This window comes from Tetrao urogallus (assembly GCF_951394365.1).
Source record: "Tetrao urogallus genome assembly, chromosome: 30".
NCBI lineage: Eukaryota > Metazoa > Chordata > Aves > Galliformes > Phasianidae > Tetrao > Tetrao urogallus.
The window spans coordinates 1,222,110-1,237,311 of NC_136843.1; the positions used below are offsets into that span (position 1 = coordinate 1,222,110).

Genomic DNA, 15,202 nt, shown 5'->3' on the forward strand with positions numbered 1-15,202 from the left:
ACTACTTTCAGCTTTTTTCCCCCACTTGACAAATTTCCAGCTTGTTACGCCATAATGAACAGCTTTTTATCTTGCTACACCATAACTCAAAACAATTTATATGAAACACCCGGTGGATACAAGGGAGCTCCCAGTACATACTACTGGGATAGATAAAAAGTGGTCGTTGTGGCTTCAGTGAAGCAAGGATCACGCAAAACAAGGCTGTTCACATACCAAGCAAAGCTAAACTGGAAAATCTTAGAACAAGCACACATGAAGTCCTTTTGGTAAACTAATCTATCTGTTCTTAAACTAATGTGTGTAGTTTGGTTGGTTTTCTTTTTTGCTAAACAGGCCTACATGAAAGGGAAAAAAATCCTATAAAAATGTCCTAGAAGAGAAGGAATTCAGACAAAACACCATTGTAGACAACTTAGGAGGACATTGCTGGCTGCAGAATCTTCCCTTTCTCCCCTTTAGGGACACATCTCTGGTGAGACAGCACTTGGCTGTACAGAGTACTTCCCCATGAAACTTAGAAATCCCTGTAGAGTTATTCCCTTTTTTTTTTTTTTTTCCTTTCACATTCTTGGTTCCTGCACATGTGCTGCTGACACTGTAATTATCACAGGTGATCCAAAGGAATCTGTGGTCTGTTGCTGAAATAAACAGCATGATTCATTATGCTAGTCATGAGAGTTCTCATGGAATAGAACAAGGCTCCTTAAGAGTGGCCATGTGAGTCCACTCAGACACGACTGGACTTATAGTACAGACTTGAATAACTACCCCTTAATGCAAAAGTGGGTTGCCTGAGTCCATTACACAGTTGAATGGTTTTAATTAAAAGTCTGAATAAACAAGTCAAAGACCAGGAAGAATATCCAAGTAATCTGGACATGATAATGACTCGCCAGAATTATTTTCCAGCTGCAAACCCTTCCTTCCCCACAAGGATGGGACTATGAAGGGGCTGCTCAAGCAATCAGGTTCACATGCATTGTCCTCAACATCTGGAGCACCTGACTCTTGGAGACTGAGGAGTCAGCATTCATTGTTTGCAGTAGGGGGAACTGGAGGAGAAAACAAAAATGATCCAGTGAGCCTCTGGGACCTCTATCTTCAGGGGAAGATTGGTTGAATTACTTCAGGGTTTCAGTAATCCTGTCTTGTTTCAACAAAGTTTTTAACATTTCCCCCAAAGAAGGCAAGCAACAGACACGTAGGAGCCCACAGGTAGGTTCCTTGGAGCTGTCATGGACATGGAAGTCTCTCTCGTGGGCAAATCCAGGTGACTCTCTCACTCTTCACATGGTTTCTTTTAATTTTCCATTTCTCCATCCATTCTCTTAATAGTTGTAATACCTTACAACAACACAGTTCTGCAACTCCTTTTCTCAGTATTTCCAATTGTCTCATCCAAACCTTGTTTCATTTTATCCAATGAAGGCTTATGCTATTGACTTCAGCTCATCCAGGCTTATTCCTGTGACTCTAGCTCAGCTGCCTGATCTCTAAGATCATGGCATTGCCATTTCAGGAGAATTTGGACAGAGAAGTGCACCATTTTCCTGTCTTTTCTTCTGTCTGCTTACCTGCTTTGTCCTGAGCTCTCCAGGAAGCTGCAGAAGGAAAAGAGACAGAAGGGTTTTGTGAATCTCATGCACAGTTGGGTAACTGTAAGCTTGTCTTCTGCTTCCTTCTGATGTGCAGTTATTGCCATCACTGTGATTTTATCCATGGCCTGACGTTACCTAAAACAGCAGTACATATTCCAAGAAAACAAAGATTTTAAACCACTTACCCAACTCAGTTTCTAGTGCATCTGAAAGAAGAAGATATTGTCATTATTTTGGAACATATTCTAGTTACTAACACCAGTAATCATTTTAGAGAGTCTTCTCAGTTTTACTTTTCGACTCTGGACAAACCCAGACCTCAACACAAGCCCTCAACACAAGCCCAATCATGAGAAAAGTTTCAGGAAACTCTCTTTCAAGCAAATTTTCAGCAAATAAACGAGCATTTCAGAGACTTTAAGAAAGACTCTGCTAGCTGGTAGCTTCTGATGTAGAACTATAATCGTAGATTAGAGTTATGCCTCGTCCATTCTTAAGAAAGAAGATTGTGTTCATACTTACATTAAAGTATTAGAAAGAGAGAACCTTAAACAACCTTTAGCAAATTGTTTAAAATGCTGCACGCAGAATTCCAAAATGTACTCCCACTTATCTAGACGAGAAAGAAGCCATTTTAATCCAGGGCTGAAACCATTCTCTGGGGGAATGTAAAGGGCAAACAGCCACCTCGATACTCGTGCAAACCCCACATTTGTGAGTGCACAGCATTGTTTCAGCCAGACTTTCATTCCTTACCTGAATGGCATGAACCAAACAATCCATTTTAAATACAGCTTGTATTGCAGAACTGAGGAATCTTTGTCACTTTGCAGTTGTCTTGTATTCCCTGAACACAAGTACTTTCATTTTCCCTACTTATACAGATAGTGGACCTCAGTGGTTTGCTCACTGAAGTTGACAAATATGAAAGACTGAACTTCAACCCTAGGAAATTACTGCCCTTTGGTCCAAAGGATTGCAGGAGATACCTGAAGGTTTGATTTTCCTACACACCTAGGTCCAACGTGCAGCAACACGTTTGTGTTTCAACCACTTTCATACCTTTGCAGAACAATTCATATGCTATTATGATTTTCTGACAATTAGCTATTATGATTTTCTGACAATTACTACATTAAAATGGAAAACAGCATCAACAGGAGACAGAGAAACCAGAATCAGTAGTTGCCTAAGTCCATTATCCTTTAGAATGATTTGTGATCAGAAATATGAATATAGAAGTCAGAGACCAAGTAGGAAATTGAAGTAAGCTAGAAACGCAATGATTTAATTACAACAGACTTATTCAAATCCTGATTGTAGCCCTAGCCTCATTAATTCCCTTGTGATAGCAGAAATCCTTGACCTTCTCTGGGAACAACTCTTTTCATAGACCTTACAGAGATTTTTTGTTTCTGAAAAACTCTACCGCTAGATCTGATTTGGTTAAAAACGATCAGAGTAGCTTAAAAAGCCAGAAAGATGAAGGAGACTGAAACGCTTTATGTTCAGAATCCTGATTTCCACAGCCGTGCTTTTGCTTAAGGAATAAATACATAAATAAATAAATGGAAACAAACAAACCAACAGAAAAAAGAAAAGAAAACAAAAAAACCAGCAAAATCAGAATCACCGAAGTCCAAAAATGAGTAAACTTCCAATGTGATTGTTTTCAGATCTTGAATGGAACATAAAAAGTATTACATGAGAAAACACACTTCCAAGATCTAGGCATGTCAACAAAGAGAGATCAACATTCAAGTATGTGATAGGAAAAACAAAATAAAACATACTAATAACAATATACCTAATAACCTGTTCATTATACACTTGTAAGTCTTATTGCAGCGCTTTCTGGCTAAATGCTGGTTGAAGAGAGAGCTGGTTTGCACAGGGGAATGAGGAGGAATATCTCTACCTTGTTTGCCCTAGTGTATGGAAATGGATCGGGAGGCAAGATGATATTTTTGTCTTTCAGCATGAATTCTGACATTTACATTTTTCCCAATCAGTCTGGTCAAGCCTCTCTATCCTATTGGATGTTAAAAATGCAATCACAAGTTTCCCTGGTAATAAAGATATAAGGACAAAGGTTCAAAACTACCTTACATAAGTCTTAAGGTTCGTTCTATTCAGGTAAGAAATTATATTTTTTCTACAACCATAAGGAAAATCCCCTGCATTTACAATGATACAGGAATTAATTTCTAATAATTAATTAATTATTAATTATTCCATAATTAATTAATGGAATGCACTGACAGACATGAACCTGCTTGCTGTAGTTGCATTGTTATTCGGGTGGGAATGCCTCCCTCTGACTTGATTTTTATCAGTTACTGGAAATGTGAGAAAAAGAAAACCACACAGAAAGGTGGAGGAGAGCAGGAAATGTTTTGTCTCCAATTAGTGAGATTTAAAGACATGACACCACTTAATCTTTACTGGGTACATGATGAGTATGGATTAGTTCAGCAATGACTTTGAAAACCAAGTTCTTTGCAGGAAGTTGGAAAGAGTTACCTTTGTTAAATCACAAGTTTCTCCTTAAAATGCTCATGGAAGTCAACAGGGAGATTGGTATAGGAACACTTTGCTTAGGAATTTATCCATGAAGGTGGTTCCGTTTTGTTTTGTTTTTGATTAAGAGAGAAAGAAGAGAAAGAGCTTTTTGCTACAAACAAAAGATAAAATAATGTTAACTTCTCACTGAACGAAAATATTGCCAAGGAAGGTAATGGAATTTCTGGAAGACAAAGGTAAGCATGGACAACTGAACAGAGCAGACAAAGATCATATTGCTTTTGAATGATTGAATGATAGGTAGTTAAATTTGATAGATCTGTTAAGGAAGACAGATGCTCTGCAAATGTCATTGCCTTTGACTGCATGCAACACAATGTCTTCATGATCTTTGTTCATACTTTTCCTCATTATATTACATGTGCATTTATGCCTGTTATTTTACACTGAACACACGAAGAGACCAAAGGAGTCCCACAGGAATTTCACCTGGAAGATTTACTTTCGGTCGTGTTGATGATTAAGAAACCTGGATAATGTTGGGTTTCCCGTCTTGGATGTTGACACCTTTTCAAGTTCTGGCTTTTCAACACTTATCGTGCTTGATTACAGGTAAAATAGTTCAATTTTAAATATATTTCATTTTAATTATGCCTAGGTTCACATAAAAGAAATAAATAATGAGCACACAATTTATTTCTTTTTTACTTGGTTAACTTCTAACTAAAAACACCAAGAATGCCCCTTGTACAATCTGATATCTGCCAAGGTAGTCAAGACTGGAAGATAACATCAGCCAGTAGGGGACTTACAGACTTTCGATCAGGGAATGGAAGCCAGGTGGAATTCAGCTCTAGACTTCTAGATGTAGCCAACCATGTCATGCCTGAGAGTATGGGCTCAGCTCAGAGATTTAGCTGTTTATCTTCAGCTTTCTAGAGGCAGATGTCTACATAAAAGCTCAGTGGAATTCTCAGGATTCCACTCAATTACCCAAATTTTGCGTACTGCAGGCTTTTCTTCTTTGAGCATGGATGCTCCAAAAGAGAACAGATTCAATGTAATGGAATAATGCCAGTGCTTCTGCGTAAAGTTTATTGATCCTGAAGAAAGTACACAGGAGAAAGTTGATATTCATCTATTAAATAGAGAGGTACTCATATTGTTGGGGTGAGCCAGCTGGTACAATCACTAGCAAGCTCTTATCACTGGGGATGGCTGGCTGGTACAGCGTCCATCCTGGGATGGACTGAAGTGCAGGCTGAGGCACTTTACTTGTGTTCCCAAGCTAACACAAGATCTTTCTCTGGGCTAGTCACCAATTCAGGCTGTGATCTGTGTTTTTACACATAGCCAGCATGTATCCTGAAGTCACTTCTACCAGTCCTGATGTCTGAGGTCATGAAATGCAAGTGTTCAAGAAACTCTACTGCGTTCAGTGAACAAACTCACTCTTGACTGTAGAATGAATGGAACAATTAGCTAGAGCTCAACTGACAAGGATTGACATGGAGGTGGCAGATCAGATGCACACACTATCATTTTCTAAATGATACTAGGTACCACCATCTGAAAAACTGTATCCCACCTTCATTTTTTCTGTCTTATAGATCCTGCATCCTATGTTGGATCTTTGACAGACTTTGTCAGTTTTCATCTTTTTTTTCATGATTTCTCAGTTTCCACTTAACAGTCGTGAACTTTCTTAAGCTCATCTTCAGAAAATTGAGGAATGGGAATATTGTTCATCTAAGCACCCTGCCATGCTGTTTTCTACTTTTGTTCTAGATTTCTCTTCTATTGATAGTGATATTAAGTCAATTTACTGACTGATGTAATGCCAAGTAAAATATGATATGGACAAATGAAAACAGCTGTCATTTTTACTCTCCACAGGTCAGTTTATTAGCTCTTCTCCTCGTAGTTCCATCACTGGAGTCATTGGAGAAGGGGTCATTTTGCCTTGTTATGTGGTAGCAGAGAACATTCCTGAGATGTTCTCTGTCCAGTGGATATTTAATGGACAGTCTGAAAAAATAACGGTGAACACATACCATGGAAAAAATAAAAATGAAAAGCAAGATGAGAGATACCAAGGCAGAATAGAACTCTTCTACAGTGAATTTAAAACTGGAAACATGTCTCTGCATTTGAAGAATATCAGAAGTTCTGACAAAGGATTGTATACCTGTGTGGTCTCTTTCAATAATGAGCACCATGATGAGCTGATTGAACTGCAAGTAGCAGGTTAGTGGCTATTCTCTCGCATTATTCAGAAATGGAGATGAACAGAAGCATGTATGTCCACCACTGACTGAGAGAAATGTAATTTTAATGTAATTTGATTGATAAATTTTCTCCATGGAAGAATGTTTGACTTGTGTTTGCTTTCTCTAAATAAATGCCTGTCTCTGACTATGTGAGGACAGATTTATCTTGAGATACCAAGCATCTTTATGTGACCTGGTGGTACAATCTCCTTTCAGGTTCAACGGAAGCCTAGACAGCAAGTTTAGAAAGCTCTGTTATTATTCAGCTAAATCTAGGTTTCTACTCTGCAATCAACCATTATTGAACCTATTGTCCAGTCTCTCTCTATGATGATATCAATTGGGATAGGTACAATCAATTTGTTTCATCCCAGTACCTCACTGCTTCCCTTGCCCGTATCAGGAAAACAAAGCAGTGGACAATGCTCCTATTTATTTTTATTTCAGTATATTAATAGATACCATCTTCATAGGTAGCTCTTATTAATGTGGTTGGCTTAGATTTGGGCACATTTCTCCTTTCTTTCTCTGCTACACTGGATCCAATTTTCCTTAAATCACAGAATAGCAGAATGGCCGGGGTTGGAAGGGACTTGATGGATCATGAATCTCCAACCCCCCTGCCACATGCAGTGCCACCAACCTCCCCATTTAGTACTAGACCAGGCTGCCCAGGGCCCCATCCAATCTGCCCTCAAATACCTCTAGAGATGGGGCATCCACAGCCTCTCTGGGCAGCTGTTCCAGCACCTCACCGCTTTCTCTGTAAAGAACTTCTCCCTGACATCCAACCTAAGTCTTCCCTCCCTCAACTTAAAACCATTTCCCCTTGTCCTGCTGCTGTCTACCCTTTCAAAGAGCTGATTCCCCTCCTGTTTCTGAATGGGCATAATGGCTTCTAAAAATTACAGCCAGATTCTCCTGAAGATGTTTTCATAGTTAATTCTAGAGGAAGCAAAGGTTTAACATCTATGTAACACTGTAATTTAGTCATCTGAGTCCATGAATACAAAGAATATGATGTTATTTTTTTTTTTTTTTTCACTATGTCAGTATAAATTTTACTTGAAATACCTAACCTGAGGCTCTAATAAATTCTGTTTTCATGGACAGATTGCACTAGTTGTTCACAGGCTTCCTGTAATTCACCAATTTTCTTCATTTTATGAGGTTTTTATATTTTTCACCAAATACTAGGAGATTTCACTGGCAACAGTATAAGAATATAAACTTACAAGTATGTTTTCTCCTTAGCTAAAGGTAGTGTGCCTTCCATTTTCCTGAGGAGTTCCAGGAAAGAGGGCATTGGCCTCACCTGCCATGCAGATGGGTGGTTTCCTAAACCTGAAGTGATTTGGTTGGATGGCCAAGGACAGATCAGGAAGGAACTATCAACCACAAAAGTTTTGATGATGCCTTCAGGCCTGTACAGTGTTCTAAGTTCCGTGAACCTAATACCAGGATCCGACATGGAAGTCTCCTGCAGGATAGTTAACAATCTCCTAAAGACAATGAGCGAATCCCGAGTGCTGATTTCAGGTGAGTGAGCAGAGTCATCTACTTGTAAGATCAAAAAGATAGGAAAAATAGTGTGGGTCCCATTTTTATGTCACGATCTGGCCCAAAAATATAGTCCCAGAACCACTGTAGGACAAAAGGTCTTGAGAGCTGCAATCTTCTGCAACCTTTATTTCTAGTTTATTACACAGTCTTTGTGGCATCCAATTTTCTCCTTCAAAAAAAAAAGACTCAGATATTAACAAAACTTCATGTTCCCTGGTTCACATTTAGAGATGTCAGTGGACAGAGCTGAATTAAAATGAATTAAAAATCCAACTGTATGTACATTTGAAAATGACATTTTTCCTTAGTTATGGCTTCACATTCTACAGGATTTTATTATCTAGACCATTACCAGAACATTTGATAAGATTTGCATAGATGGGCTTCACAGAGCATAGCTGAAAACAAAAGCAAAAAAAAAAAAAGAAGGAAGTGTTCAGAAGAGTTAATATGATAGTTTCAATATCTCACAAATATTTTTATTCCATTTTTTAACCTTCACTCTTATTAATACATACCTTACTTTTTAATCACTGTAGGGTGGACCATCTTATGTTTTCCTGTGCTTTGTAGCACTTCACACATCTTTCTTTGTTGGGTAAATAGACAGGCATTAGGTAGATTCAAGCAAGACTCACAGGGCTGGAACCCAAAAAGAAATTCATTACCACAAAGGCAATGTGCAGTCTGGAATGGGAACCAGAGTGAAGGGTAGTGCTCTTGAAGAAGTGTGCAAGTAAACTCCCTTTCAGGATGGCATGAAGAAATCCCAGAAAATGAATGTGGAGAGACTTAGGAAGAGACAATAAGAAAAAGAAAGAGAGAAAGAGAGAAAGAGAGAAAGAGAGAAAGAGAGAAAGAGAGAAAGAGAGAAAGAGAGAGAGAGAGAAAGAGAAAGAGAGAAAGAGAAAGAGAAAGAAAGAGAAAGAGAGGAAGAGGGAAAGAAAGAGAGAAAGAGAGAAAGAGAGAAGAGGAGAGAAAGAGAGAAAGAGAGAAAGAGAGAAAGAGAGAAAGAGAGAAAGAAAGAAAGAAAGAAAGAAAGAAAGAAGGAAGGAAGGAAGGAAGGAAGGAAGGAAGGAAGGAAGGAAGGAAGGAAGGAAGGAAGGAAGGAAGGAAGGAAGGAAGGAAGGAAGGAAGGAAGGAAGGAAGGAAGGAAGGAAGGAAGGAAGGAAGGAAGGAAGGAAGGAAGGAAGGAAGGAAGGAAGGAAGGAAGGAAGGAAGGAAGGAAGGAAGGAAGGAAGGAAGGAAGGAAGGAAGGAAGGAAGGAAGGAAGGAAGGAAGGAAGGAAGGAAGGAAGGAAATACTGAGTCTTGCTCAGTACTGATGACTTCTTCCTTCTTTAAATCTCCTGCTTTGTGGTCAGTTCAGTACGAAATGCAACACACTTGTGGGGAAAAAAGAATTCCTTCAGATTTATGAACTACTTGAAGCTTTCTCCATATCTCAAATTTGGTACCCACAGAAAGACTCTCCCTGAATTACTGCTCCCTTCGTACTAGATCTCTTCTTCAGCAATTTTATTAGGAAAATTAAAGAAAAATACAAGCTCACCATCTCCTTGATTACATCCTGAGTTACAGTTGTCTTTTTATTTAACTCATTAATATAATACAATACTTTTTTGTTCATTTTTGTAGATATTTTCTTCCCCTCCATTTCAAAATGGCCGGTTGCCTACCTGGTAATTTTATGTGCTATCGCAGTCCTAATTTGTGTTGTATTTTTTAAGCTAAAAAGTAAGTATTTCTTCATATATTCTTTCAAATAGTGTACAGAAGTATCATATTGAAATTCATGATTGCAACAAAAGCTTACAATCAAAACGACCAGTGATTATTTCATGAGTGAATTCAGGAAATTGAACAACAATAAAAGAGTGGGGAAGTACATGGGCTGAACAAGTGGTAAGACACATTGCGTGTCCTTACCTCAGACAACGTTAGATCTGACAAGGATTGCTCTATGAGCTCAACTACATGTCTGAGACCCTCTCTGTATTCATTAGGGACACAATTCCAGAGAGTTACCCATGACACTAGAGAGAAACCAGATAAATGATCGCTCTCAGTATTACTCTTCAAAAGTCATTTTGTTCTTTTTTGTTTGTTTTGTTGTTGTAAACCAGGTAATCACAAGAAAACAATTAATTCAGGTAAGAGACGATGAAGATGAAGAATATGACACTTTGTAAAGCATATGGATTATTTATATTTAAATAAAGGAAATACTGATGGACTGTTTAGTAATTGTTATAGACAAATATTCTTAGTTTTTCATTTTAGTTTTGCACCACTCAGTGTAAAAACATCTTGCATGAGCTTTTTTCCATATGTATTTTATAATACATGAAATTATATGTATATATATATATACATATGTATATATATATGTATATGTATATATAAAATATGTATTTTATAATACATGAAAGCTCCTGCTTTCATTAAGCCCTAGTCATTACTATATGTGGACTGACATTTGACTAACATTTTCTGTCATTCCTAGTTAAACTTCCTGTCTAATCATGCCTAATTAAGGCATCAGAAGCATTCCTCAGATTCTTTAATAACTAGACAGTGATGAGGTCTTTCCTCAGGCTCCTCTTCTCTAAATAAACAAAGTGACTTCAGCAGCTCTTCATAAATCTTCCCTTTTGTGTGTGTGTGTAACTCTATTAGAAGTGATATCCCCCTTGGTCTGGAAAAGTAGAGCTAACCAGAAGCCTTAGAAAATATACCAGGTTAAATTAAATTTAACTTTTAACCCCACTTATTTCTATTTACACTTAAAATTCACTATTGCAGAATTAGTGGCGTACACAAGAGTAGCTAACACGATGATCTGCTTGTCTCTGTTTTTTAGTAAAATTGAAGAAAACGATGGAAGAAGGTAAAATCCCTTTGCATTTGTGATGATGTTAAGTTGTTCCAGTGCCTCAACAAATCTACTATAAAAAACTTCTTCCCTATATCCAGCCTAAATATCTCTCTTCAGGTTTGAAATGATTTTTCCTTGTTCTGTCACGGCAAACCATGCTAAAGAATCTGTCCAGGTCTTTTTGATAGCCTCCTTTAGATGCTGACATGCCCCTCTCAGCTCTCTTAGGAGCCTTCACTTCTCCAGGCTGCACAGCTCCAGCTCTGTCTGTCCTTGTAGGGAGGTGTTCGATGTACCAGCAGTACAAATAAGTTGTCTTTCCACCTTGCTCAAGTTTTATCAGTTACCTACATCTAATACAGTTAAAATATTGTGATCCATTCACGGGTGAATTATTTGGTTTCCTCTGGATTTACACCTGCTTGAAGCAGTTGACAGTGCAGTGAAAGTAGCCAAGCTCCAAGGACGCCCAAGGACACCATGCTATGTGATTTTGCAGTTTGCATATTGGTATTTTTGAGCCATTCTGCCACGGGATGCATTGGTGTCTGTGTATTGTCTCTTCCAGAAAATGAACAACTGAAGTTGATGTTAGGTAAGATGTTTTTGTTGTTCATTAAATACGATGCCTTTGCTCTGAAGATGGAGAATTGTCTGATTTTTGTTTGTTTGTTTGTTTGTCAATTGGTTTTGATGTGATTACTAGTCTTGATAGTGCTTTTTAATTTGAACAAGGGATTTAAATGAATTGGATTATTCTCATGTGAAAATATCCAAAGGTAATAAGGAAAGGCTAAGCACTGTAGATTCTGTGTGTGTGCATGTGTCCTAGTTGTAAAGTAGAATAACAGTAAGACTTTTTTCAGAATATTTACTCAACTTTAACAGTGAAACTTTATGGAAAGTCCATACATATAAAACATAATAGTCCACTTAGTAAGTTTATATCCAATAACTATCACATTTATGTGTGTTTTTTTCCTTTCATTCTGTCTGCTGAACTGATTAGAACAAGAGGAAGCCAGAAATCGAAGAGGTAAATCTCATTTTCTTCAATAATTGAGGATGGATGCAGTTTAGGCACAATGGAATAAATTGCTTTATTTAATTATCTTGGTTTTAGTTTAAATGACTTCTTGGATATGTTAGTAGAGATGATTAGATGGTAGAAAATTGATGATATTTACCTCTCTACCTTCAACTGGAGTGTATGCTCTGCCTGTTATCAGAATCACAGAATCACAGAATTGTAGGGGTTGGAAGGGACCTCCAGAAGGAAAGAACAGGCATGTGCATGTAACTATTATGTTATTTTCACAAATGCTTCTTATTGTTGTTGCTGTTGTTGTTGTTTTCCTTGAGTTCTTGTATCACTTATTTATGTTCTTATTTTTCAGAAAAATCCAAACTCAAAGGCCGCTTTGGTAAGAAAACACACTTTATATACACCTTACAATCCCATCAAGCATAGAAACAATAATAAAATTCTTCAGATGAGTTTGTCAGTGCCATCCCAGATTGTGAAATGGAACAAATATGGTGAAACATCCATCTACAAGGTTCTGTTTTTTTCTTTAAAAAAAATAATCTCACCATGGTTGCTGTCCTGCTGCTTTACTGTATGACTAGCCTAGACTACCTTTTCTTGGCCACAAGTTTTCCAGGCCTAACTTCACAATAAAGATCTGGATACCATTGATTTCTAATGGATTTTATCCTATAAAAGAACTGCACTAATGGAGGTGAGCCTCTCTCACTGTTACTACTGCTGAAACTCACCACCCACCGCCCCACTGTGCTCACATACACTGTTTGGTCTCCATAAACATTCAGGAAGCATCAATGAATGTCAATAGGGTGCAATTATTTCTTCATGGAGGAATTCAGTTACACACCTTTGCTTCATATGCGTTTGCCAATTTGTCAGAGTGCCCCTCTGCTGCCATCTGTCACATGGCAACAAAATGTAATGAATTATTGGCAAGAAGGTTCTACTTCCATTGCCATCTCATCAACACACGCCTCTGACATGGTCGGCCAACAGAATAAAATAGTAGACATTACCTTCAGAGCAATCCTCACAAAATGCATATTATGTATAAACTTATCTTCATACTACATGCACTTGTTTTTCACTTTATTTCATCTTTTTCTTGTTTCTTATAAATATCTTTGTTACAACATATCTTTGTTATAACACTTATAACACTTGTTATAACACTTATATACACTTATTATATACACTTATTACACTTATAACACTTGTTATAACACTTGTTTCTTATAAAAAGAAACAAGTGTTATTGACTGAAATATCTTTCCCTTGCAGGTAAACTGAAAGCTGAGCTGGGTAAGTCATTAAAAATGATAACAAGCAGAAGAATTGTGGAGTTAAGAGGACCTAAGCCAAAACTGATAGAGAATCAGAGGTGACAAGAATTGTATGGGGGTAATTTTTTCAGTACATTAGTTTCAGAAGTCTGCAATTGCCAATGGAATAATAAAACCCTATCATCTCTTTCCTTTCTGCAGATTTCTGGGAAGCCCAGAGCTATGCAGGTAAAACTGAAAGGAAGGAGTGTACAAAAAATTCTTTGACCAAGTTCCCTTGAAATGACAATGCTGTGATCTTAGAAATTGAACATCTGAGCTGGAGTCATAGGAGTAAGCCTTCACCAGGCTTGGTTAGAAGGGAATGAGGCTTGTGGCTATTGTATTATTCAATTTTAAATTGTATGGAGAGGGAGGGAATCACCTGGAATTGCCCACAAGGGAGAACACCATGGCTATGACAACTCCAAGGTCCTGTTAGTTCGTATGTGATTGATTCCTGCCCTGTTAGGGGGAAATGTTTCAATTCCTTGCCAAATTATGCCAGGACTGCTCGGATCCTCAAATGCTTCAACCCACCTCACCCTGAACATAGAGGTCCCTGAAGCACTGTTATCTCATTTTCCCCTTCAGTTCCCATTACTGTGAATCCTGAATGCCAACTCCTTGAGATTCAAGTGCCAGGGGCTCCAGATGTTGAGGACAATGCATTTGAACCTGCTGACCTGAACAGCCCCTCCACAATCCCTGTCCTGGTGGCAAAGGAAGGGTTTGCATCTGGGAAACACTACTGGGAAGTGGATGTGGGCCAGCAGCAGGACTGGGTGCTGGGGGTCATAAGGCAGAAAGGAAAACAAGAGGAGCAAGAGACACTTGCTAGAGAGGACTTCTGGGCTCTGCAGAAATCCAAGGGAGACATTTTCTCTATCAAGGGAAACATCAGTTTTGAGAAGAAGGAGATGAATGACTCAGTGATTGGTGTGCTTCTGGACTTGGAGGAAGCACAAATAAACTTTTACGAAGCCCATCAGATGACCACCATGGTAAAAATCTTTATAAGTCTTGGAAAGGAACCTACAGAAATGTTTTTCCCATTTTTATCCAAAGGAGGAGAGGCAGACACACCTGTTATCCACCCAGTATTAACCCCCGTCCCTTTGGAGCCACTGTAAAATGAGATTTTGAATAAAGCATCTTACAGAATCCAAGTGGGCTTTTTTTTGTTGTTTTTTTTTGTTGTTTGTTTGTTTTTTTAACTGCAATTTTTTGTTTGTTTGTTTGTTTGTTTTGTATTTTAAGTGGTCAGGGCAGAGGGGAGGAGAGGTAACATCATCTTAGGATGTCATAAAATAAGGAAAGTAGGATTCAAGAAAAAAAAAAAGGAAAACATGGGAAGAAAAGACAAATGGGGCAAAATTTCAGCATTGCAAAGTAGAAAAAAAAATCAGTTTGAAGTGAAATAGCTTTTATCTTACTTCTCAACTAAGAGAATACGAACAGTTTCTGACTTTGGTTGAGAGTATTCTTGAGATTGGGTGTGAATTCCAAGTCCTGTATAAACCACCACAATAAAACAAAGCACCATAGTAAGTCTGTCCAGGCAAAGAAAATAGAAGACTGGAGGACAGCCAATGTCACTTCCGTCTTCAAAAAGTGCAAGAACAATTATCTAAGATACTACAGGGCAGCCAACTTTACCTCCATCCCTGGAAAAGGGATGGAACAACTTGTTTTGAATGTCATCTCCAAGTAATTGGAAGATAAGAAGGTTATCAGGAGAAGCCAACATGGATTCACCAAGGGGAAATCATGTTCAACCAACCTGGTGGCCTTCTATGATGCCATCACTGGATGATAGATGGAAGAAGAACGGTAAGTGCTGTGTACCTTGACTTCAGCAAGTGACATTGTGTCACACAGCTGTAATGAAGGTAGCGTGGAATAGATGAGTAGATGGTGAGGTGGACTGAGAACTGGCTGAGGGCAGAGTTCAGAGGGCTGTGATCAGTGGCACAGAGTATTGTTGGAAGTCTGTAA

General features: G+C 38.3%; 1 protein-coding gene across 1 annotated transcript; it reads left to right on the top strand.

Annotated features, from left to right (window-relative positions):
• Nucleotides 1–4,660: 4,660 nt before the first annotated feature.
• Nucleotides 4,661–14,337, top strand: LOC306956442 (butyrophilin subfamily 2 member A1-like; the record flags this gene model as incomplete). The annotated part of the gene is made up of 12 exons (XM_079547713.1): nt 4,661–4,736; nt 6,021–6,371; nt 7,649–7,933; nt 9,595–9,693; nt 10,083–10,109; nt 10,820–10,846; nt 11,403–11,429; nt 11,844–11,870; nt 12,232–12,258; nt 13,164–13,184; nt 13,367–13,393; nt 13,799–14,337. 12 exons carry the CDS (start codon nt 4,661–4,663, stop codon nt 14,335–14,337), a joined length of 1,533 nt encoding a protein of 510 aa, XP_079403839.1.
• Between the last annotated feature and the right edge of the window lie 865 nt (nt 14,338–15,202).